Here is a 27533-nt window from a genome sequence, read left to right as displayed (position 1 = left end):
CCCCTCCGAGTCACCCGCTGGGATAACCAGGATCTCTCAAAACACAGCAGCCAGCTCGCGGGGCTCAGGGAAGAACAGAGGAGCAAACAGAAGGACCCTCTCTGCTTCTCAGGGGAGAGATGTATAGATCTCGTGGTAGAGCTTCAGGGTAGGGTCCCACACCCTACCTGGACCCAGGGGTGCTGGCTGGGCAGGGTGCTGCTCCAGCAGCTCGGGACCACCTCTGCTAGAGTGTTCATCCTACCTAGCCAGTCAGCACAGCCATTTGACTCAAAGCGTGATGGAGAGCAATTACACAGTGAGTTGGGTTAAGTGCAACATCAGCTGGATTGCATTAGAGAGCATTCGTTTAAGGGCTCAGCATTTTATGGCAGCAGGGATGGGAACCAACAACTGAGGTTGTAGAGCTAGAGAATGCTGAGATTCAACCTGAGCCCCGAAGGGGTCTCAAAGGGAATCATCCCTCAGAGCCTTCCTTTCTCTCTGAGGATGGCACATCCATCCTCTACACCCTCAAAAGCTGAGCCTGCCACTGGGAGGCTTGTAAGGTCTTGACACTGTCCCTTGCAAAGGCCAGTTGCTGGAAAACATCACTTGAATCTGAAGGGCCACAATTTTTCTTTTATTTTCCTGCAGCTGGCCTACTTCTGCAGATTTCCTACCGCCTCTTCCAGCATTTTAACTTGCAAATGACAGAGGACTCCGTTTTTAGCAGGACTCACAGGTAACTATCCAACATACTTCTCTACATTGGTCATTTCCATGACAGGTGAGGTGGCTTTACTAGCAGGAGTTGCATAAAGTGATCTGGCCACATGTGAATTTTTCAGACACATAGTGTCTGGTTTCACATACAGCATGTAGGAATTAAAGGAGATGTTGGCCATATAACTGTTGGTCCAGTCAATGTTCTATTTATTTATGCAGTGCTGTATACATTTATTTATTTTTCTGTCTGTAAACATACACTCCAACCATATACTTGAACACATCCCCTACATCAAGAGGGAATATACCTCCATCCTTTATATTTTTCCTTTCCCGTTCCAAAAGTATTTGGCCGCATTCAGCAGAAGAAATGAAAACATTAGCACAAGAAGATTTCAGAGTTAAATCATGCAATTACCAATGATATACTTCTCTCGAGCTGTGTAACTTAAATCTGAACTACCGTAGGATAACACAAGCTGCAGTTTGTACAACACAACCACAACTGTTTCAACCACCGGTGTGAGGTATCAGCGAGAACAGGTTGCTGAGGAGAGGTGGTGGCAGGGAACAGGATGATACTGTGCAAGCAGTTACGTGGTACCACGCTCTACAGCACCCTGATGTGCAGCCACCGCACCAATGCAGTCAGGTTGTTTAGAAACCATATGGATAAAGGCTGAATTTAACAAAGTTGGCTGTATTTTGTCTTTTCCTCTTCTCTCCCTTGTCAAACTAGAAGCCCCAGGGGTACAGTGGTTTTTTTGCCATATGTTTTTTTCTCCCTCCCTCCCCCTTAAATAAAAAAAAAAAAATTGATTCTACATCGCACTTCAGTAACTGCCTCTAGTCAGCAGGAATCAGCACTGTTTCCAGCCAAGGGACTTTCTGCAGAGGAGCAACTGCCTTTTGAGTTGATGCCATTGCTACAGGACTGGCACCGTTACAGGACAAACCATCAGGTTAGCCACCCTCCCTTGAAGAGATCAAGGTCATTTGGGGCATCAAGCAGCATCTGAGCAAAAGGGCTATTTTTCTGTCGATAAAATAATTAGGATCAAAAAGTAAATGTACTCACCCCAGGTAAAGTTTTAATATTGTGCAGTGCATTCTGTGCCTCAAGAGCAGCTTTTCTTGTATAAAATGTTACGAAACAACAACCTATAGAGAGAAATGAAAAGCTTTCAGAAATTAGTGAGTATGATTTGTGAGAGTACAATAGGGAGGGAGAAAAAACAGTGGTTGAACAACACATCATGAAAGCTGGAAATGTGAATTATCATGAGGCTGCCTGAATAACATGAATAAAAGAAAGCTTGTACGGTTTAAAATAAAAAATCACCCCCTGTGCATTGCCTCTACAGCACACCTACATTGTTAGTGAACTGTAATCACTTAGAAATTAAGTTAACCAAAATCCAATTGGCTTTGTACAGTGTAAATAAGGTTATATTTTTCTGAAGGCTCCCCATTACACTTTGAATATAAGCAACATGGCAAGCTCAAGCAGCAGGAATTCATTGTTGCATCCCAGGCAGAAAACCAGGTTAAAGCAGGACCTTATTTAAAGGGCCTTACATACAAGAGCTAAGGTTTGTTCACCCCTATTTGAAACCAGGTAGGACTGGATGTAGGACACTCATCTCAGTTGCAAGAATGAAAAATAAGCTAGAGGAGAATTCGCCACTGGTGGGATTGTGGAGGCTGCTGATGGTTGACAGCATTAAGTGAGGCTCTCTTCACTCTGAATCTGTCTAACCTTCAGTAAAGCAGGCAGTTTTAGTTGCCTTAATCCTATGGTTTTCCCTTTGGCAGCATGGTCCAACCGGGTGGTCTGTGGGACCAAACACAGGTTGTTGCCACTTTCTCCGCTGCAAACATTTAAAGTAACTCTTCCCGTAGCACACGCAACCCAGGCAGCTCAACACCAGCCCCAGGGTGAGGTCAGGGCACACAGGTAGATCCTCAGCGAAGAGCTATAACACGACAGACGTGGGACAAAGAAACAAGGACCAGGATTTGACTTGCTGCAATCTGTAATGTCCTGCAGCAATGCAGTCTGCTCCTAGGCACGCATGGGGCACACGTGAAGACCTTACTGCGGGAGGACCTTGCATCCACGTTGCAGGTGGGATGCTCAGTGCAGTATCCCAGCTTGTGACTTCAACTTTACTTCCAGCAGGAGGGAAACCACTTTGAGAGCATCACTCGGACACTTATGTGCATAACACAAGATAGCAGATACAGACACAAGGAAAATCCACACTTAAATAGCTCCCACCCAGCACAGTAAATCAGTGATGTAAAAACACCCTTAGAGACTAAACTGTTGCTACTCTGTCCACAGGGGAAATATGGTGGGGCTGAATGCAGCCCTTGTCCCGTGGACATGGGCAGCCCCTGCTTCGGAGCCATCTCACATTAAGAAGAGATCCCAAAACTCCTATAGAGCTCTGTGGCTGCAGATGGGGTGCTCCATGACCCAGCTGCTACAGGGAGAGCGAAAATGTGCTGGGTAATGCTGATTGGGAGGCAGAAGTGGCTACTGAAGTAAAAACCTACTTCGTATCAAACCAGATGATGCAGATTTTACCAATGAATCAGAAAAACAATCCTATTCTCTTAATCACAGACAGTGATTTGTTGCAGCTCCAAAGAAATGTCAAAACCAAACAGTAAATAGAAGAAACGCCAGCTCTCAAGCCTCGGTGTTCCCTCGGAGCATGACACAGATAAAATAATCTGTCCTTTCAGCGGTGAGCAAAGATGTTGCTTGCATCGGCTCCTTAATGTTGACCAAGGTGAAACATCACATCTCACCTGATATGCCCACTTTTGTTCAACCTCACAGCATCCCCACAACGGCACAGGAGACCTAGGAGAAAGCGTGCACAGGAGAACACAGCTAGCAAACATTTTAAGGAACCGTGTGGAGGTGGCCCATACCACGCCTTGGAAGGAAGGGCTGAATCCAGAAAGTCCCCTCCGCTGCCTCTCGCTTGACTCAAGCTGTGCATTGCACTGTGAACACTCCCTCCGGCTTTGCAGCCGGGCCAGTGACGACCATTACCTTTATAACAAGCAAAGGTAATCATGTATTCCCAGCTGGCATACAGCGAGTTTATCCCTAACGCAGAAAAGCACTTGCAGGCAATACAATACACGGGCAGGCAGGTAATGCAGACTTAACGCAGCTGAGAGAAACATTTTTCATACTGCCAACAGGTTCCTTAAAATTTCACAGTTTACAATAGAGGTGGTTTAGTAATTATTTCAGTGAGCCGAACATTGTTCAGCAGGGATGAGTATTACAGACAGCCACAGCCTGTTAGGATTTGTGCTTCCTGTGAGTGTTTCTAAATCTTCTGTTCCACTGGAAAATTCTGCAAATTTAAATTATTTTACTGCAGAATGAAAATGGGAAACAAATCCGAGTTTTTGACATTTAACAGCGTGACTTTGAGAAAACACTGCGACATTTTTCTATCCTGCCAGCCAGCTCCAAAGTCTATCTTCTATTGTTTCTTCATTTGGTTTATTAGCTTTTTAATATAAAGCTTTTTAACCAGGAGAGAGGAGTCAGAAGGGAAAATATCAAGCAGTAGTCATGACTTTGCAACTGCGATGTCCTTTACCATGGGTCCGAAGAGTTTCATTTTACATTTCAGCTCTGTGGGTTTATTCCGATAAGGAGAAGTTTGAAATCTTTTGGTTTATCATTCTTGGCACTGCTTGAAAGAACTGCACTTGAAAGATGAATATGCTGTGAAATACCCTTTAACTAGTCATTTTTGTGAAGTAATAGCACAGGAGAGAAAAATGTCTCTGTGAATGAGGACTGGGAGAAAACAGTAGCTTAATGGGAAACGTTCAGATGTTTCAGGCAGGTCATTGGACCCTGACAGAAATGGAGACTTCTAAGCTCACAGACTGATACATCTGAAAATGCACATGGATAAAATCTTTCTCCGGACTCATTTTGCTCATATCTTCTTAAAAAATCACAACAAATCAAGAGACGATTTGCTGTGGTTTGAGGAGACCACGGGCACCAGTTGTGGACACCTGATTTTGAAGCTATCTGCTGAAGAGGTCAGGGCTGGACTAAAAAAAGGAAATAAGAAAACACGGAAGAACAGAAAAGGCAAAAGTGCACACGGTCCTGAAGGAAACACTACAGCTCAGGCTATGGACTTTCCAGAGATGCTTGCTGCCAACTTACGCAAAACACTGCAGCTCCAACGGGCCGGCTTCGAGGATGCCTCCAGTGTAAAAATCCCTTTGGCTCAGTACTACCTCCCATAGCAGAAAGTACCAAATTCAGTCCTTCCTGCAGAAATATCGGAAGGGAAGATGCCTGTGCTTTAGGACTGGTAGCTGGCCCCTGCTGAGAGACGACTAGGAAACAACTGTCCTTCATCCATTTTCCCTAAAAAAATGTAGTATTTCCAAAGACAAATCAGTAATACCAGCGGAAAAGAAAAATTACGTTTCCTACTAAGCGAAAATAAAAAAACCCCAACCCTCCTCTCTCCAGCCCCCTGCACACATAATTTTGGCTTCATCACTAACAAACTTGACAGCAGCTTGAACGACAACTAAGCTTTTCTGACATCCAAATAACTCAAAGCCTGACAGTGATAACCTGCTCCCCTCCCAGTCAGGACAACTTAAAAGGTGAATTGGTTTGTGGACAAGGTTCTGCCAATCCTGAACAGCCTGAAATACAGCTCAGTTTAACTCTGTGTGGGTTAGTATCTTCTTGACCAAAGGAACAGGAGCTTGTGCTGCTAGTCAGTGCCTCCAAAGCAGCAAATCTCCTGCGTTTTGGTAAGCTGGTTGTGCTCTACTTGGAACCGTATTTACTACAGTGTAAAACATTTCTTCTTTGTACGTAGAAAAAATACTGAATGAATCATGCGGATCCCTACAGTCCCTTAAGGACATCGGCAACAACTTCATGGCTATCTTGCCAGATGCTTGAACAGACTGAATAAAACCTGCCACCCCATGCTGCACAGTGTCTAATAGCAACAAATGGGATGCCTGAGAAACAAAGGCAGAAACCAGCCCTACTTCTCAAAGCATCTGACGAGAAAACGCTGCAGTGTGTACACTACAATGCTCAACTTCAACACCTCATTAAAAACAGGGAAAAGATCTCTTATTTCAGGTTGTTTTCTCTCTCTCTTTTTTTTTCCTTTTTCTTTTTTTCAAAGGAAATTTAGTGCCAGAAAAAGACCTCAAGGTCCCAGCCATTGGGAGAGAGTTGACACATTCAATTCTCCATGACACATTCAATTCACAAGCCCCTGCTCAGGCTGCCAAGGGCACCAATTAGCACCAGTGGTGGAGATTTTATTTATTTAATTTCCACAGAAACCTGTTTAGCAAGACACCAACAGGGGCAAACAGCCTTGTGCATTGGCTAGAAACAGCTTTACTTGAGTCACTGTCAAAGATGGCAGCAACGGATTACATGGGGATCATGCAGGCACGGCTTCACTAAAGCAACCATTTAAAGTTAGGGATTGGAAAAAAAAAGAGCAAATAGAGCAAATGGTGAGGACTCTCATACCACCGTACCCATGAATTTCTGCTGACAGCGAACCTGGGTTTCTGGAGGGCATTTGCACATTGTGGAATTGTGACAAATTGCAGTTTTCACCATGAAACTTCAAAAAATGCCATTCCTCCCATGAGCACGAGGATTTTTTCAAAGAGCTGTTCGTGATCTCCTGCAATGGGACTTCTCCTCCTATGCGACTTCTGCTCTACAACCCGAATTAGCCACCTGTGAAACCCTTGCCCCCATCCACCCAGCAGTGCAGACACAGCTTTGTTAGGCTGTAAGATACAGCCATATGACATCGCTAGGAGCTCCATCATGTCATTATTTTTATCGCTTTCTCCCAATTCAAACACAGATTAATTACTCTGTGAGAGCTGTTTACATCCCTAATTTTGAACAACTAACAAAAGGAAGCTCTCCTCCACTCGGAGATGTGGCTTACACGGTCCTCGCTGGCGTTTAACGGCATTGGGATCTGTGTAAGAGGCTTAATCTCTCAGCCAGGATTTCATGCTTGAATGAATATGGCAACCTCCATCTTGCTTCAGGTGCGAAAAAGTCTCTTACAGCTCCCTAAACTGACTATACGGTTCCTAGGTTAAAGTTACCAGGAATTATGCACGTGCATCAATACGAGACAATAACCCTTGGACATGGACAGGAATTCAAACACGTTGTTCTACAAGATGCTCTGAGGTTTTGATTTGCTTGAAGAAAAATGGGCTGCAGTTTCCCAGGCCTGAAAATTTAACTTTTGGGAATTAAAAGAGAACAGATATAGGAGAAAAAAACCCCTCATATTCGTTGGTCTGATTTATGAGTTTCTATAGTTTTCAACTGTCAAAATTTGTCAGTTTGGATCTCTCCTGCGTTGTGCATATTATCACCTGCTGCCAGTATCTGAACCCTAACCATAGGGTATAGAAATACAAGAGCTTATCAGCGCGCCTGCAAAGCCTGCAACAACTTAAAAGTATGAAATTTGCTTTACCTTCTAGACTAATAAAATAAACACTTCAAAACAGCTATAATGATTATCTGATGATTGAACTCTGTATTCTTTTAGCAAGTAATGGAATCCTGGCAGACAAATTCAATTCAAAATACATTCACATTCAGGACATCAACAAAGTCATCATGTTGTGAATTGAAAATTCCTTTAAAGGCTGCGTTTGAATTCTAAGGGGCTGACAGATCAAGGGACTGAAGGCCCTGGAAGGCTAAATGAGTGAAGTCCCGCTATGTTTCTTTCTTTCTGTGAATGAAGCTCACTTTTGTGTGTGCATTTGCAACCAGAACAGGTGCTGGCTTCATACAAGCTTGGAATCTCAATGGGGACAGCAGTTTCTTGTCAATCCTGCACAGTTCAAGCCAGTTTAAGTTAAGGAGGATTTCTTCTTCTTCTTTTCCCCTCCAAATGTTCCTCTCCTGATTTCCACATTCACTCTTCCACTATCAACATTTAAACATTAAACTGCTATTTAACAGGGCTGCCTTTTAAAGGGGTGTCCTGGTTTCAGCTGGGATAGAGTTAATTTTCTTCCTAGTAGCTGGTACAGTGCTGTATTTTAGATTTAGTGTGAGAATAATGTTGATAACACGCTGATGTTTTAGTTGTTGCTAAGTAGCGCTTATCCTAAGTCATGGATTTTTCAGTTTCCCATGCTCTGCCAGCGAGCAGGCACACAAGAAGCTGGGAGGGAGCATGGCCAGGACAGCTGACCCGAACTAGCCAAAGGATATTCCATGCCATAGGACGTCATGGTCAGTATATGAACTGGGGGGAGTTGGTCTGGGAGGGGTGAATCGCTGCTCCGGGACTGGCTGGGCATCGGTCAGCAAGTGGTGAGGAATTGCATTGTGCATCACTTGTTTTTCTTGGGTTTTATTTCTCTCTCTTTTTGTTATCCTCCTCCTCATTATGATATTATTATTATTATTATTATTATCATCGTTGTTATTATATTATTTTCTCTCAATTATTAAACTGTTCTTATCTCATACTGAGTTTTACTTTTTTTCCCCAATTCTCCTGCCCATCCCACTGGGGTGGGAGGAGGTCAGCAAGTGGCTACGTGGTGCTTAGTTGCTGGCAGAGGTTAAACCATGACAAAGGGTCTCTGGCATTCCAGCTGTTCACCTGAACGCTGAAATACGTGCTCCATAAATCATAAACAGCTGCCTGAACAGTGTGATTTGCAACCAAACCCGCCATGACCTACACTGTCATTTTCCAAAAAGCAATGAAGACATCAAAAATTCTCTTCCACTAAAACCACTGAAAAGACCTATTGCTACAGGAGTTCAGGTGTGTGATTGGGCATTAGCTTTTCCACATTCCTTAAATTTGGTGAAAAGCAATGGGAGCCTTGTCCAGCATTTTTAGTGCAATTAGCTAACCCGCATGGAAGACACCAGTCTAGTATTAGGGGATGTGTTTCAAGTCTTAGAGATTTTGGTTGGGTGATTCCATACAAAACCAGAGAAAAACACGAACTGCCTGAGTAGCAAATACAGACATTCCTGACAAAGGAAAGCAAAAAAACGTTTCCAGAAATAAAAATCCAACTATTTCTGTAATTCTACTGAACAAAAAAAGAAGGTGGCTAAGGCAGGGATGCATTTTGATTCCAACCTGCACCGTCTTCTTTCTCTATTGTATATGGAGTCACTCGAGAGTACGATGGCAATGATTCACTCCCGAAGCAATCCCTGATAGAATTGCCATATACTGCAGAAATCAACCTTTAACAATGCCGCCTCCCAATTAGCTCAGGTTTGCTAATAGTTTGATATAATTGGCACCCTGATGGAAACCGTATTACCAATCTTGTCACCAGCTAGGAAACCGCATCGCCACTCTAATGACAGCACATATTATAGCTATGCCACTTCTAATATTAATACATTAGCTGAATGTAGGCAGGGGCTCATATGCGAGAAGGATTCACAACCGGGATGTGCCAAATTCCACCCTGTGCTCTATTTTTCCTCCCGGTTATAACATCCAGGGCGGCAATGCACCAGCCCCAGCGTGCCCCAAACCGCCCCTATCGCATTAAAGCACAAATGCTCCAGGCCGGTAACAGCCCTGTAAATGGCCAGTGAAAAATGATCCCATGGAGCTCAATTTTTTCTCTCCATGCCTTGCAAGTTATGACGGCCTTTCTGTTAATTGGCCACAAGTCCTAGTTTGCTGTCAGCCTTCAGCTGCACCGGGGAGCTCTTTTGGAGGAGTCGCACTCTGTCATTCCCGTACCCTTGTGAATACAAATGCTCTCTGTAAATGTCCTCTGCCTACAAAATGGAAGTGGGTTTTTTTCCCTTTTTTTTTTTTTTTTTTTTGACCTAGATTAAATCTGCTGCATTTTCAAGCCTTTTGGGAAAGCAACTAAGAACTAATATGCACCGGTTCGTGTGCCACAACACTTCCCTACCCATTATTATGTAAATTTTGACTAAAGTGCGACACAGATAGAAAAGATATCAAGGGCAAAATTGCCAGAATCTGCTTTTCTTGCTCTCTGAAATAAGCCACTTAGATTAAACAGTTTTAAATGGCTAATAGCTGTAAAAGTATCTGAAGAATTTCAATGTACATTTTTTCATATAGGACAATGACAGCTTTTGCAAATTCCTGAACTCTCCTGCTGACTGCATAATGACCGGGAAGTGAATGGCCAGCACGCTGGTACTCTGGTTTACTTTTGAAGAAAGGGGCCAACTTCCACATCTGCAGCTTGGCAATCCTCACTCGATATTCACGGTAGATGGAGATAGAGGAGGAAAAAAATGCAGAATGAGATTATATACATGGTGGCAGGGTAAATAAATACATACAAATGAGGTTTATAGCATCAAGGCAATTTCATGTCATTACTAACTAATCTGTCCCTAAAGAAACCACCACTGCATGCTGGGATGTAAGCTGAGCTGTAATGGTCTGGGCTGACTAGTGGATGAGACACGTCCAAACATAAACTCAGAAAATGCTGTGAAGATATAAGTGAGCAGTCGGTGGCATTGGACCCGTACATTGGTACTGCGTCAACACCCTGATCTGCAGGTTGAACACTGGCCTGGCCTGGGGTGTTCCTCCTCTGCCAGCCCCTCCAAGCACCCACCCGGTGTAAATCCCTTGGGAGAGTCATTGCTTTCCCAGCCTGCGAGATGGAAGGCCGTCAGTCAATCAACAGCAGCGAGAAAATCAAAGCGGCTGCTCAGCGTCTCTTGTCGAGTTCATGTTTGGTCCGTTCACATTTCTATATCTCAGGGGTAGAGAGTAATTGGGATCTTACACATCAGTCCATATGGCTTACAATAAAAACTGCCTGTCAGCTTTTGGAAAAAAAAAAAACAAAACTCAAGTAAGTAGGACAGCAGGGGGAGAGAGTGGGGAGATGGTATTCCAGTCTCTAGCTCTGTAAGGGGTCTCCTATGAGAAGTCACTGTACTTCCCACCTGTAAAATACAGAAAAGAATATACGCAAAATACAGGAGAAACAAATAATATTTTTTTTAGTTGGAAATCATTCTAAACAAGGCCTGTCATTATGTATATACATTGTATCACAAAGAAATCTTGAATTTGGAGAGGACATCTAAATGAAACTACAACAAAAATAATCACTTATTGCTTATGCTGCTTTCTCCTTATTTCCCCTTTACCATTTCTTTTCTTCTTTTCCTTCTTATTCTTGCGCTAATTCTCCTTAATCTTTAATTCACTTTCTTCTCCCCTCATACAAATCCTTACTCTTTTCTTCCTAGCAGATGGTCATTGTTTCCTTTTTCCTTGGCCAGGTAACAATTACTGATTTGAGTTTACTGGCTTTGAAATGAATTAACATGTCCTCTGTGCCAGTTAACTCCTAAGTTTGTCCATCTGCTAAATGCATCTTTGGATATAGTAGAGAAAGAGGGTTCAGAGCACAGATGCTAAAAGAAAAGGAAATGAAAAATTAAGATGTCCTCCCTTATTAATCCATTCTTACAGCAGAAATCTGGTCTGACACTGTATTTCATTTCAAAAAGACTCTACAAAGATCATGTTTACATAAATTAATGTAGGCAGGGACACATCTTTCCCTAATGACATTTCAAAAGCCCTACAGTCTCAAACCCCAATATTCACTAGCAGCAAATCAAACTTCCTAGCACACACATCTTATAGTCCTGGATTTCTTTCTATGTTTTCTTTCACTTGAATGCTTGAGAAAGATCACTAAAGACTGGTTTTCCCCGATAAGACTTCCAGACCACTGCTCTGATGAAGCCTCTAATTGCACTGCTACTCCTGAGAAACCACTCAAGTCCTAGTTCAACTAGGAGGCAACTCTAGTGAAAAATACTCAGAATAGCACAGCTTTACCATAAAATTATCCCTTGAAAATCTTCAAATCTTTGACTTTGAGAGTTAATTGCAATTTATAAACCTACACTGTCACTATGAAAAACCTCTGTTCTGTATTGGAAATTATTTTCACTGGTTAAATGCCAATGGCATCCCAGGCTGCATCAGGCAGAGTGCTGCCAGCAGGTCAATGGAGGAGATCCTTGCCCTCTGCTCAGCCCTGCTGAGACATACCTGGGGTGCTGGGTTCTGTTCTGGGCTCCCCAGTACAAGAGAGACATGGACATACTGGAGGGAGTCCAGTGAATGGCCGCCATGGAGATGATGAAGGGGCTGAAGCATCTCTGCTATGAAGAGGGACTGAGAGAGCTGGGACTGTTCAGCCTGCAGGAGAAAAGGCTCAGGGAGTATAAATACCTGATGGGGAGGAAGTAAAGAAGATGGAGCCCTCTCAGCGGTGCCCAGTGACAGGACAAGACGCCACAGGCACAAAGAGACCGCGGACTCTCCATCCCTGGAGATATTAAAATCCTGCCTGGACACAGTCCTGAGCGACCTGCTGTAGGTGAGCCTGCTTTGAGCAGGGGCTGGATGAGATGAACCCCAGAGGTCCCTTCCAACCTCAGCCAGCCTGTGATTCTGTGAAATGGCAATGAAGAAATTTAAGTGGCTTTTCCACAACATCGCTGCTAACACAGCTTAACTTCCTCAGAAATATATTGTGAGTTTATTTAACGTTAGCAGACAACATCAGTTAAATTACTGTTTTATTGTTGTACTCATCAGTTGGGAACTAGCTCTCATTCACTACCAAATTTCACACACGAGATGAGTTTTTTCATAGCAAGAACACAGGAATTAATTTTTTTTTTTTTTTTTTTTTTAGAAATAGAACCAGAGACATTAAAATCTCAGTGTGGCCCATGTTGCCACAGACATGCAAGACAATAAGATTGTCTTGTGTCACACTTTGTTTTCAGAAATATATCAAGAAATTTATGAATTTAAAAGCTGGTATTATGATGCATTTTTTAAGTTACAGTTTATCCAGTCCTGTTGTATCTGACATGATGAAGTTTTGTTTAAATCCCATGCATTCCTTCAGTATTACGAGACCACCGATCCACCCATAGCACTGACAGCTCTAAAAATCTGAGCTTGTGTCTTCTAAAGACAGTATAGGGAAAGCCAGATCTAGCAGTACAAAGAGACAAAAGAGGAAGAGGTCCAGGGAGAAGGAGTTACAAAAGGCGACATGAAGTGGAAAGATTGCTATTGCTGACACTTAATGAAAACCCATTAAAAAAGAACAACAAAACCCCAACCCTGTCCCTTACCCAGAAACTTGGTAAGAACATGGTGTGTGTGTTGGTTTCAACACTTACCTGGATTTGGAAGACTTGGATACCATTTTTGCAAGAGAATCTAAAATCTGACCTTGGATAACTCATTTCTAGGAATAGGGTGTTGAAGTTCTTCTGAAAATAATGTTCAATGCCCATCTGAATCTTTCAATGCCTAAATGCTTTTGAACAACCTGGCCTTTTATCTCCCTGGGCCCTAGCTTCTCCTTGTAAAATGGAAAGAATAAAATGTCCTGAGCTCAAAGGGATACTGTGAAGAAACCATTAAAAAAAAAAAAAAAAAGTGAGGTAAAAAGATACTGTAATAATAGTGACGTGAGTAACAGCAGAGCAATACTTGCAAGCACTGCTTCCATCTAACACGCTACAGTCTGGCACGCTTCCTCCAAAAGTTTGCTTATAAGAAACAGAAGAAATCAATACAAGACATTTGAGCTGGCTTAAGGGGTGCTTAAGCAGCATGGTAAGAAATTCTAGGTTAAATATTGCCTCAGAGTGCCCTGAACTTGAATCAACGGAGACCTATTTCCCCCAACCCCCCCCAACCCCATATTTTACTGCTTTTGGCCAAGCCAACTAATAGGGGGCTCCATCCTCTGCAGGTCGAAGAACTGACAAAGCCTCCACTCTGAGGCATGATTTCTTACAATATACACACACTATTTTCAGGGAGCTAATTTTCATCTGTTTGAAAACTTTTTTTCTTAGAAATGTGCTACTATTCCTCATCTTTAAAACTTGGGTCTAAATCCGTTGTCTGAACACATCATACTCCCCGCTCCGTTTGCCCAAGATGCAGTCAAACACTTTCAATTCTTTCTTGACTTCAACATTATAAACCCTTACATATCTTGTATTGATTTCTAGGCATTCACAGTTTCACTCTCACAGGGTCACAGCACATGTCAAATCTTTCCTACACTGTGTACACCTTCAAGCAGTGTTTCATCTAAGGAGCTCCACTTTCCCTGAACTTGTTAGCAGTGACACATTTATTCCCCAATTAAGCTTTTTTTATAATAATAATAGAAAAGAAATAGAAGAAATTCCTGGCAACTCTTCTATCTTTCTAGTTGGTTGAAGCACTTTTATGCAGATGAAGATGCAACTCCACAGAGCCTTTGAACTTTAAGCATCATCTTTACTTGGCTTTGAACTCTCAACAGGGCCCATGATCTTTCAAAGCAATATACTCTGCCTGTGGAAGCTTCAAACAAGGGGGAAAAAGGCATGGTTAGACAAAAACGCAAAAGATGGTTTTTTTAAAATGCTTGATGCTCCTGAAAATAAAAAAACCCAACTGAGTGGTATCTGAAGAAGTGTATTTGGCACTCAAGTGTTTCCCTAATTAATTGTTTAGATGAGTGCTAAAATAAATGCAGCAGCAGCAAAGATAAACAAACCACTTTAGTAATAAAGCCATATATTTGTGCAGACACAAAAATAAATGGCAGTGCTTAATGAGCACAAGAAATGAGAACGAAGAACACACTTTGTGTGTGGGATCCATGCTCAGAAAGCTCAAGCTCAAAGATATTTGAGAAAGATCTCACCACAGCTTCCCAGCCTGACTCACGTTTGCCCCTTGTACAGCATCTTGTTTTGCACAGACTGACAGTGTAAAAATAAAAAGTGCCCTGATGAAGAATTACAGCTCATGCTTCACCTTGCCTGGTCAGCCTCATAGGAGCAAGGAAATGACTTGTGGTAAGAGATTGTTATGCCAATTTATTATTATTATTCTTTATTTTTGTCTGATGATTAACTAATGTAAAATCAACAAAGGGAGATGCAGAATAGACGTGTAACACATGTACTTCCAAAGTGAGAGAGAAAAGCTAAGATGATTCATAATCTTTTCCTTGTGACTGGAAAATGAGCTAATGAAGTATAAATAGTGGGGGAAAGTGTTATCTTGCAAATCTAGGAAAGTAGTTTTAACAGAATTATAAAATTTTAGAGGCAGGAAAATTCAGCTAAGCTCCCCTCCCAGAGAAGACAGCTTTACACCTCCACACATAATTCTTCCAAAGTTTTATCTGGTCCTATCTGTAGATTTCCCAGAATCAGGCATCCCATAATTTCTCCAGAAAACTACTTTGCAATCTCACAAACATTAATTTTAAAGACACTTTTCATGGTAAACACTTTCAGCTTTGCTTAATTTCCCATTGCTATTTACTTCTTGAAAACCTTCCTAAATAAAGCTACTACTTTGCAATCTTTGTATAAATGATTCAATAACCAGAGCAAAACAGTGAAAACCCATGTATCATACAAATAAATATGTTATTCCCCCCAGAAGTCTTTATACAATTGATGGTTTCTTTCTTGCTATTATCCACTATGTATGACCCAGAAAACTGAATTAAAAAATCTATTAACCAATATTTAATATCTATTAAGGGATGGGAATATCGAGAGTGTGTTGGACGACCCATGGGACATGTCTCAAGTCCTCGAATTAATTCCAGTTCAGAGCAGTCCAAACAAGACAGTACCATGACATATAGGCCCTCTGGCTCTCCAAAGATCAAGATGTGGCATTTCATCAGATCAAGATTTAAAATAAATCTCCAGCAGCCTATTTCCAAGTTATGACAAGAGAAATACTTGGCTAGAGTGGTATAGGCTGTATGAAATGATTGGCAACTTATCAAGACAAGAAGAGAAAGAAGCTGGATGATTGGCAACTTAATCAGAGGGAGAAGGAAAAATAGAGAAAAGGAACAAAACGAGTGCCTAAACAGCTATGTGTTGGCTCCTGTGGCTGTCAAAGGTGGCCTTGAACAGGCAGTGGCAGGAGGGCTTACACTGAAGCTTGTCTGCAAAGTAGATGAAACTATTCAGTGTTCCTTGGCATCAATAGCATGCGGATCCTGAATGTATCTAATCACGTTTGGAGTAGCATGATTCTGTACGGCGTTCTCTGCGGGTCACCATGGCAGCCACAGGAACGCGTCCAACAAAATATCACGGATGTGCAGCTTAACGGTGCTTCGCTACCAAAAACTCATAGAGCTTTAGAACAAAGTCCCCAGTCTTATCTGAAAGCTAAAAAAATACGAAATAAAAAAATCCAAGGGGTTCTTGTACATTATTTCATCTGCAGCCTTTGCTCCTTCTCTGACAAAAGGCTGTTTCTTTTAATCGGTGTTCATTTTGCATGGAGACCAACCTGAATAATCATAATATTTTGGTAGCAGTATCCTTTAGTTAATGTGACAACGTGCCCTCGTCTTTTATTCAACATGTTATTATCACTTAAAATTTTAAGCAAAAACTATGCAAACTTTTCCTGAAGGAGCACTGAGGAATGGTGGGTTAGAGCTTAGATTGTCAAATGAGCTTTGCAACCACAAGCTCCTACTGGGAACAAGCGTTGCTTGGTCTTTCCACAAAAAAACCCCCCCTACTCACAGATGACTTGTATGTAACCACAGAGTGCAGTGGGTCAACAGAGAAACTGCAAGATGATGTCTTAAAAATGGGAGATTTCTTTTGCCACTCACAATGGCAGACAGGGGAATAATATGGGACCCATATCTTGCACAATGTTTAGGTACCTGCTAAGCCTTATTAGGGCAAATCTAAAGATATTTCCAAGTCATTTGAAATCCTTTATCAGACTGCAGCATTACTCACTCTTGCATTTTGTATGCAAGAAAGATAAACCTTAATATATAGCAAAATTATTTCTGGAACTGCGTATTGCACATTTTCACTATAATGCATATCATAAGCTTTGACACAGAGATAACTAAGTGATTACTTGTCAACCTCCTCTCATTCCATCAGTCTTAAAAGATAGGATAAAAAAAGCTTTTCTTGTGCAACAACAGGCTACATATTAGTCCTGCAGAGTTATCAAAAACATGGAACTAAATATCAGACAAGCCCAATTTAAAATGATGAAACACTTCTGAATTCTAAAACAATTAGGCTGATTTACAACACACGGTCTAATACACTGTAGGTTTGAATCCTTTTTTTGCTTTTTAAAAGGGGACATTTTTTTTCATGCTAGTCAGAAATTAGTACAATCAGGATTTTTTTCTTTTTTTCTGAATACTGTTCAAGAGCAACTCCTACACCTCCCAAAGACAATTGTGGAAGATTCATATTTTACCTGGGAAGATATACACAGAAGTGAGTTACTGACCTAGGAAAGGCAAACCATGACTGTAGCTGAAGAACAGCATCATCTCCTTTTTCTGTGGCTTTTCAGTGATGCTGTGCTGCAGATTTACTCAGTTTTCATTGCTAGGTCCCTCAATTCTGCTTGTAAATCCAGGATGCTGGGGTGCTATGAAGATTAATCAGGTGAGGCTTGCAGTTTTCTCCTGTAGTCTTCATGATGGTTGCTCCCAGAAAACACATGCATCTTGAATACTTCTGATCCCACTGGGCTTGAGAGTTAAACACTGACATTGGCAATGCAACTCTGCCTGATCATGGTACTATAAAGTCATTATCTGTGTTTCAATATCCATTTGATTATTACCTGTGCTTTAAGACAGAGGACTGGAGAAACTCTTTCATTTACCACAAGACGATGCTAGTGATGGCAGCAACGTTGCTCAAAACCTACTCTGAAGAATATTTTGGCTCCTTTATTGCAGAATACTGGAATTTACAAGATAAAACATAAAACAAATGGTACAGGGCATTTGCAACACTTTTTTAAGGCTTTCACTTTTGCAACACACATGAACAATGGCTTTTAAATGAAAGTTCTGTTTCTCTATACTTAAGGGTATTAATATTTTAGTATTACTGCATCTGTGAATGAAGACATTCAAAAAACCATTATGTTTTCAACTTAGGTTAATAATAAGGCTATTTTTCCACCCACTCTCTGGCACAGCTGTAATGTTCTTGGCCTCAAGTGGGAGGCAATGTGGAACAAGGATTAGCAAGATGGATGATATACAACATACGGTGCCAGTTCATATAAAATATTACTGGATTGGAAATGACTGTTTACTGTCTCAGTGATTACATGACCACTTTTTTTCCTTCCAAAGAACATACAGTATGTGGCGCTCCTCTATGCCAATAAAGCTTAGTGAATAGCACCTGGGTAATGACAAATTAATTTTTGAGCTAAGCCTGATGCGGGGGTCAGCCAAAATCTTAGGCAGAGTTTATCCCCAGTACTATTTTACATGACAGAAAATGCATCCCTCCCATTCATCTGTATTAGCACAGAACAGGGATTATACAACAGAAAATAAATAAAGTTGGGGGACCAAAATACTAAAAATATGTTAGGAGTGTGTGTGTTTGCAGTATAATAAAAAAACATTTAATCTTGGGGGGAAGGGGGGAAGTTGGAAACAGCATCCCATGGTCCACTTCCAAATAAAATTGGACAAAACATTTAGGAATGCACTAAACAGAACAAGCGTCGATTTGGCAGACAACAAGCTGGATGAACCAGTGGGTCTTTTTTCAGTTAAGTTAAATTTCCAAACGTGAGACCTTTGCATCCTGGAACATGAGATCTCTTGCCTGATCTAGAGACCCATGTCTCTTGACCAGGGCAATAGTGGCTCAGCCATGAGCAGCTATGGACGCTGAGCTCTGGCTCCCAGCATATTCAGGTACCATTGTACCTCAAACCCAGAAGACCACGTGGGTCCAAGTTTTATGTCCTGTCCAGGCATAAAATTTCTTTTATCATAAAGTCAAGACAAGTTGTTTAAATTCTGAGCGCTCAGCAGTTCCCATCACTTGGACTACTGACCACAGCCATTGCCAAAATATCAGCAATACTTCAGAGTTGAAAAATGTTTTCTTTAATAATTTCAGTGAGAGAGCACTTTCATGTGAAAGAGAAACAGAAGTGTTTTGAAATGGCAAAATCATTTCTCGTCCCTAAGCAAAGCTCCTCTGAAAGAGCTGTTTGCACAATCCAGACACCTCCATTTTCATGTAAATAGTTTATTGATCTAATAAAACATATAAACAGGCTTCTATCATTATTCTACCAGCTGCACATGATCTATATTCACTGAGCAATCTATTCCCACAAAAATATTTTCATTGAAATTAATCTTAATGTTCATGCCTCCCTCCCCCACAAGCTAACATCTAGGCACTTTGAAACGCACATTAGCTACTTCAGTAAATAAGATGAGCAATTCTTGGTTTTCTTAACCACACAGGGCATAAGTGGATGATCTCTTTACATGCCCTGGACGATGAAAAAGACATTAAGTATTAGAATTTTTCCTGTTTGAGCAGCCCAGTGAGAGGAAGCCAAGTTTGCAGGCTTGCTCTCGTCATTTCCAGAGCGTCAGAGTTTCCATGAGCAGTGACTCTCAGAGTCAGGTCATCAAAGCCTCAGCCCTGCACGCCCCAGCCTTTTTTTTCAGGGCGTTATTCCAATACTGTGAGCAACTACCCAAAGTTTGAAAGCCTGGTCCCTTGACAGGCTTGGTTTGGCAAGTGTAGGACAAATGCTGTTAGATGAGAAGAGAAAAAGAAGAAAAAAAAAGGGAGAAGTAGGCACATTCCCTTCTCCTACTCACTCTCCAATGGTCTTTGTGCTATTTTCTTTTAAATCTTATTTAAAATTTCAGCCCGTTACAGTAAGATCAGCAAGAACAGATCTTTGCTTCAATAAAGATGCACAAAGGCCTTTTTGTTGAGGACATGGGTCCAAAACTCTGGCGTCTGGGCTGTGCAGCTTTCAGTGCAGGCACGCTTTCAATCCTTCTTGTTCATCTATGCCATCAGTGTTTCAGGACAAAGATCATTTTACCAATCTGTTTGTACAGCATATTTTACAATCTGTTACGTGCATCTGCAATACAAACAGCAAACGATAATAAGAGCATGTGGATGAGACTGGAGCCCCAGATTTCGGGTCCCTTTGTTATCTGTGGCGCACGGACCCTGGTCCACAGCGGAGGCGGCTGCACTCTTGACTTGCTGCGTGCACACAATGTACTGTGGGCACTCTCTGTGACATCAAAATATTGTATATTCCCTATAAAAAAACACCAAATGTTGGTGGGTTTTTTTTCCCCTTCCTCCTATTTCAAGGGAGTCATTCAAAAGTTAAACCCATGACCATACCAAAGAGAATGAGACATCAAATTACCTTTTGTAATATCCTCCTTAAATACAACACAAAGCCATGAAACTTAGAGAGAAAGAGGGAACAGTTCATGCCAGATGCTACCTAACGAATGTTCAATCATAAATGCTCCATACAAATGTATGAAAAAAAAATTCCCTACTTTTAAACAGATTGTTCCCCCAAACCACATCTGGCTGCAACCGTAATAATGTTTCTCATCCTTACTAAATATTTGTCTTTTTATTTTTTTAAGATAGCAAGCACTTCTGACATTTGCTGCACAGAACATCGCACTCTCGCTCCTTGCAGCACAGATTGCTAGTCTGCTGCTTTACATGCTCTTTTGTGAACTGAGACCTTGAATATTTTCACGGGGGAAAAGCCGACCAATGATTTTTTAAGAGAGCTAAACAATTCCCTATAATGAACATCAGTTGACATGGGCAATTACTCTTTCTTTTTCCCCCAAAAACAAAAACACAAAAACAAAGAGGAGATTGTAACTCCTCTGAATGGCATGTGCCTTACTGATTGTACCAGAATGTCAACTGCATACATAAACATGGGTGGGTGAAGTTCAGGAGTGACATGTGGATCATTAAAATGTAAGATGCGTAGGTGAATAAAAACTTTTGCCATTTGATTCGGCCAACAATAAAGAAAGTTGCTGTAGAAAGTATTCCACTGTTTCCCAATTTCCATAAAAGAGCAGTTCAAAACCTTTTTATTTTTGTTTTTGTTGCTGAATGAATGGAGAATAAAAGATTTTTTTGCTAGATTTCATGTATTCGCTTTTTAAAGAATGCATATGAAAGGAAAATAGAATAATATCAAACATAAAGGAGACGCATACATCAGTGGTATTTTTGACATTCAAAAATATTCTGCAAAAACATCCAATACATCACATTTTCTCCTTAATGGCTAAAACATAAGAGCAGAGTAGGAAAACTGCGGATATCTTTATCATTGACTTGAAGCATGTCTCTGGCTATGTCACCGTGTTTCCATGTGTCTGAGTTTTCCATTTATATAACGTGAATATGTTAACGCAGTTTATTTGCATTTCTGCTTTTATGTAGGAAGTCACACAAAAAACCTACCTGGATCTCATTGTGGCATCTCCGTATAATGCAAGAGTGAGAATCCTGCATTAATAACAGCATTAAAAATAGCACCAGGATTATTCAATGAAACCCCTCTGCCATCACGACCGGCTCCGAAGCCCCGGCGCGGCTCACCCCGACACCCCTCCTGTTGTACACCCAGACTTGCGCTTGGGCTGCTTGTCTCCATCGCTGGTGCAGCCGTTACACACAACGGCTACACTCGAACTAGGAAGGACACTTTGGCCAAAATCCCACCTTCGTTAGACACTTGGAAAACCATCTGTAAGAGGAATCTCCATCAACAGCTTTCTTAAAGGGCTCCGTGATTACGCACTATGTACACACACTGATACCTGTGCCTAGCTTCAAGCCTATTCTTATTCAGTAAAGCAGCAAAGCACATGCCTTAACTTTTATCACTTGCTGAAGTCATCAGGACTGTGTGCTTAGTTGAACAGGGGTCTTTATGAGCCAAATATTATTCTTAGTAATAAGGAGACCTGGCAATACACTAGACGGAGCATTTGATAGTAAGTAACATTAATTCAATTAAATCCTCTTAGAGCATACACTCTCCAGCTAATGTAGTTTACAGTGAAATTTTCTCTGGCACTCATTTAAATATAATTGCTGCACTTATCTTGTCATGAGGAAATTTCTGAAGGTTACTTGTACTGTGCATGTGTAAACCTACAAGCTACGCTGACCTTTAGTTGTGAGATTTTTCTGAATTACTTAAACCGCAGCATCTAAATAATGATGATGATGATGATGATGATGATAATAATAATAATAATTTCCTACTTTCACACAGCACCTTTTAACTCAATATATACTCAAGCAAGAACTAGCAAGCAACAAAGCACAGAAAGGCATTCCATGCTAACAGCTCAGGACTGGAAAGGGACGCTAACACTACTGGAAACGTAAAGACTGGGAGATGACACACTCAGAAAGCAGAATTTTGATAGACTGTTTTGCTCAATTCTTCTGAAAAACATGAAGGGATACTCTGTGGAGATCATTTCTTATTTACCTTTCACATACAGGCAGGCATTATTATTAGCTATGGGGCACTCTAGCATAACGCTGAGGTATCATCTTCTGTCTGAATCAGAAAAGAGGTTCACATGTATTGACCCAATTGACTGGTTTTGGTGACACTCCCAGGTGCTTTCCTGTAGGTAGCCCAGTGTTATACTGGAAAGCAGCCTAAATCATTTGCAAAACTGGAAGCTGGGAGGTGTCAGTCAAAAAAACCTCAACAAACAAACAAAAAAAAATCCAACCCCAAAGTAAAACTTCCATGTCCACAACTATCCATAAATCTAATATCTTGAGAATTAATGAAATATTGGAAGGAGAGGTCTAGAGACAGGAAGAGAAACGTGCTGAGCATGATGGAAACAAGCATTTTGGAAAGTCCCACCTATACACAGTGGACGTTTCAGATGTTTACCTTGTCTGGTAAACCTTCCCCTACAACTCTATCGTAGGCTCTTTTTCTCGTCTTCTCTTTCTCACAACAGCGAGAAGCACCCTCAAATTAAAGATCACCTCCATTTTTCCCTTTAAAAATAGGAAAGAAATAGTACATTTTGGGCTACTTGGGCAGTGTGCACCAAGCAGTGCGTAACCAAGCAATTCACACTTAAGTGCCGACGACCATGGGAGGTAAGAAATGCCACGTCTAAAGGGGAAAAAACAACTTCTCGGGCCACTCAACCTTTGCCCTGGACTCAGCATTGCAAAAGCAAACCCTGCTTCTTAGTTTTTCCTTCTCTGTACATGTGGACAGGTGGACATTTGTAAGGATGAGAAACATTTGACATAATTATGTCTATTTGGCCATCAAGGCTCTCCAAGGCTTTATTTTTTTTTCAGTATTAAATAAAAAGAGGGAAGCAAGGACCTTGCTCTCCCTATTTCCATCCTCCTGCTCAAACTCAGATGCCTGTCACATTAAGAAACATCAAGCGATTTCGTTCAGCTCTTACAGCACACAATAGCAGACGTTCAAGGGAGAATGTGGGACTGCGAAGCATTTTAAAACTCTTAAATAAAATGTGGGCTACAGGAGGCTCTCATTCAGAAGTAACATTTTCCCTTCCACAGAGAGTTCCCCCACACTCCAGTGAAGTGAATTAAAACTGACACTGAGAAAAATCTAATTGAGCCAGAGACAACACAACACTTTTCACTATAGAAACTGAAGCCCCGGCAGAATTACTCGGGTTAATATAGTCCATTTTAAATCTACAATGATTTTTATATCCCATGATCTGCAAATAATAAAGGAAACCTGTTGTTTAATACTCATTGTTTTAATTAGGGGGGGCACAGGAAGAGTGGGAGCTGGTGCCTATGGGTCTGCTCCACACTCGTTTTCTAACTGCAGTCCTCATCAGATCTGATTAATACGTGAATAAACTAATGCAGATCTCACCTGGGCAGTGTTAACATAACAAAATCTTTGTGTCAACCAGCTCAGGGGTTCAAGCACTGAGAATGAAGGGAGCAGATTTGATTTAGGCAACACAACAACGGCACAGGCAGAATGTTACTCTCTGCCTGCTCAAAGTGACTCAAAAATTTTGGGAAAAGTCTCCCCAGGCCTCTGTATCTCACTCCTTCCAGCTGGCAAAAACTGAGCGATGATAGTTGTCTCCCTTTGCAACACACTTGGAGATCTACGGCTGAAGCAGCAGTGGTGCTCCTTACAGTGCCACGCTCATCCTTGCAGCTAAAAAGTTTCATGCAGTACATTACACTAATCTACTCCCTATTGCGGTACAGCTCCCTAAAATTGCAATTGAAAGCATGACATCTTGAGCTACTAGGACAGTTTAATTATTGTTTGAAACATAAATTTTCCCAATTCAGTTAGGCAAATAAAAGACATGGTGTATTAGAAAACACCTTCCATCTCTTTCCAGCTCGTCTTATTCTTCCAAAAGTATGCATGACTCAGATGTAGTAGTTATTTTAAATTAAAACCACAAGGTAGTAGACAGTGAAGTTTTTTCCTCCACAAATAATAATGAATTTATGCACCGCAGAGTTTAATCTGCAGAGTGAAAGTCTAACATCCCACTTAAAACTGCATACTCATGGGCATAGATTAGACAGTAATTAGGTTCAGTGAAAAACTGAAAAAATCCACTGGAAACATTCAAATTTAATTTATTCACTGCCTTGTCTCAGAGTGTTTTTATAAGCAATTAGAAAGACACAGATTCCTGAAAATGCCTTCTTCCCTGAGATAGACGGACCAGGAGATTTATATGGCATACGCAGCCTTCCACCCACAGCTCACTGGCTTGAGTTAAGCTCAAACCAGGCTTAGAAGCCACTACCAGACTTTATCCTTAGGGAATTATTTGCTATTCTTTTGAAATATGCTGATGGTTACAGTGCACTATGGAACTGACATCTAAAAAAAAGTATTACTACCACTGGCACGGCACACCCTTTCCTGGCAACTGTATCACCGAAGTCTGATACTGAGCAGGTTATGGGTCCTACAAGACCCAAAGCACGTCCAATGCTGTCCTCTTGCCACCCTGCTCCAGCAGAAAATACAGGGTGACAAGGTCTGGCACAGGGAAGATGGAAGTAATGAACTAGTAATTAATTTACACTGCAAATGCTACACATATATCCATTCTGTAACATATTTCAAAGTGATAAAGAATAACAGACATCCTTTCAAAGCCTTCCTAGGGTTTAAATTTCCTGTTAAGAACTAACAAAATTGATGGCGTATTTATGCTAAAACATTTTACATGGTCTTTAGCTTTTTATTGCGACCCATCATTGTAATATTTACGTGTCTCTCACATCATCTCAGCAGTGGCAGAGAAATTCTCACTGCCTTGGAGTCTCTTCTTCTGTCTTTCAATGAGCAGAACTTCTTGCATTGTGCGTTTTAATTTTAGGCTTTTATTTATTTGTGCATATGCATGCACACGCACTTGTGCATGATTTTAGTGGGGTGACAGGAGCAGAAGATGAAAGCAATAAAACACCGTTCTTGCAATGGAAATGAGAGACTTGGAAGCGGCAGTGCAGCTGAAATACATGCTTATAAGGCTACTCCCCAATTATACTTCATTTTTGACATTGCTCAGTTGTCAAATGTTTTCCTCCTTTGAGCTCCATGCCAAAGCACGTGAAGATTTCAGACTGGTTCTCAAATCCTTTGCAAAACCTCCTTCTATGTTATGAGCAAATGATTCAAACATTAGAACTGAATAGAATTAGAAACACTATATAATAAAAGAAGGGTCGTGGGGTTTTTTTTGAAACCATTGTTCTTTAACAAAAACACACATCATTTTTTATGTGGCAAGCAGATAAATATTGTATGTTTATTCATTTAATAGAAAACTGGAAGAGGAAAGAATTTCAGTGCTACAACAATGTCATAAAAAGATCGAAACTCATTGATGTGAGCTTTAATATGCAACTGAAGAAATTGAATACTATAAATCTCAAACTGACAGTATCTGGCACTATTACAGAGGTATATATCTTAAATGTAGGCACCAATCTTGAAAATACTTAAACATGCATGTGATTTTATGTCTGAGTATTATATCCATTGATTAATTCCTGTGTGCAAGTGCGTGCATGACTTGACTTAGATTTTTCCATGCATTACAATTTTTGCCTTTGAGATTATATATATTTGAGAGACCGAGGTTTGGCATATTATTCAGATTCAACAATGCAATTTGATTAGCTGTTTTTTTCAATTTTATTGAAAGTTCAGGCTGTTTTAACTGCCTGCCTATGTGGTTTTTTCTGATGTAATGATGGCATTATGAAAAACAGATTACCCATTTATATTTTAAGAACGTTTGGGATTTTTTGTACAGTTGTTCTAAAATATTCTGTAGGTAAATGCTGGATGGTGTGCTGAAGAAGTCAACATTATGGCAAAGAATTGCCTGCCTTTTTTAACTATTGTGCAAAATATTCTTTTCCAGCATTGTCTTGACAAAAACCCACTATTGTTTAAGCCCCCTAATTCTCAATCATTAGCCTTCAGTTGTTTTTAAATATAATTAGGAAAAAAAGACAGACATATCCCTTCCGTTTTGGCTATCTTGTTTCTCCTGAACTGTCAGGAAAACTGAACCCATATTTTCATCTGTATTTCTGGAGTTGTTGAATGTACGTGGAAAGTGCTCAGATTTTATTTCATGCCTGAACCGAAGCTCAAACATCCCTTTACCTAACTTGCCTCTTCCCCAAGTGTTTATCAGACACGAACATTAGAGATCAATTAAGAAAACCACAACTGGAATATGAAGTCCTACACTTCTAATGGCTGGTCTGCATTTGGGTTTTCTATCAATTTAACTAAACCAATTCATGCAGTTAAAGTTTATGCACTTTTTCAGCATGGATATAATTAGCAATGTGCTTATACAGTCTTAGCTTAATTTTGAAAATTCATATACACTTGTAAATCACAGTTAAGCTGCTACAAAACTGCAACCAATGAGCCCCAAAGCGATCTACTTTAATCCCTTAGAGATGTTTTATTTTTATTAATTTCTTACAGCAACACCTAGAGCCCTCATTTCTGGACCAAGCCCCCACTGTGATAAATACTGTAAAAACGTGGAGTGAAAAGATGCCTTAAAAAAAAAAAAAAGAAAAAAAAAAGGCTTAATTCTGCTACAGCTCCAGTCATTCACATGCTGTATATAGGAACTTCAGAGACAAGGCTAAGGAAGGTTTTAAGTGCTATCTCCCTCTTTAAATACTACAACCAAAAAACACTCTCTACCCAATCCCCCCAACATCCTCTACTCTTCCTGTTTTGCAGTCACAAACCCCCACTCCTGATGCAGTATCTTCACAAATATCTTCCACTTCTGCACCGTCTTGGCTGGGTTGGGTTTGCTGTGATACTTTTCAGCGTTAAAGGGGGCTGACTTTCTTGCCATAGTCAATGATGGGAATATACAGTGAGACTGATTTATGTGGGCAACAGGTTTGCAGTCAAGTACGCGATGGGACGTTATCCTCATCTGCTCCCCCTCTTCAAAGCCATGCAAAAATATCAGGGGTCATCAGAAATCTCAGACCCTCTTCATGCTGGACATAGATAAGCCACTGTCAGCTGTGTCCACTGCAGCCTTGGCACCTCACCCTGCTTCTGCGGTGAAACTGTACTGGGACGTGGAGAGCAGTCATGTCACATACTGCTCCGGATGCATTATTTCAAAATACTAAATGGAAGCAAGCAAGAGAAAAGTTTCTTTTGGAACTCTTCCTACTGCTACTTCTGGAAGACCATTCTCTGCTCTGCAAGTGGAAGAAA

General features: G+C 40.9%; 1 protein-coding gene across 11 annotated transcripts in view; it reads right to left on the bottom strand.

Moving 5' to 3' along the window:
* The window catches only part of CELF2 (CUGBP Elav-like family member 2), a 386169-nt gene that overhangs the window by 103906 nt on the left and 254730 nt on the right, over positions 1-27533 (bottom strand). For all 11 annotated transcript variants that reach the window (XM_069801585.1, XM_069801581.1, XM_069801583.1 and 8 more), the window contains one exon: positions 1787-1869. In XM_069801585.1, the coding sequence (XP_069657686.1) occupies positions 1787-1869 (83 nt within the window). The remainder of the gene's footprint in view (positions 1-1786; positions 1870-27533) is intronic.

Source organism: Haliaeetus albicilla, chromosome 14, assembly GCF_947461875.1.
Source record: "Haliaeetus albicilla chromosome 14, bHalAlb1.1, whole genome shotgun sequence".
Classification (NCBI taxonomy): Eukaryota; Metazoa; Chordata; class Aves; order Accipitriformes; family Accipitridae; genus Haliaeetus; species Haliaeetus albicilla.
The sequence above is the reverse complement of the archived record's forward strand: the minus strand, read 5'-3'. Positions and strand labels throughout refer to the sequence as shown.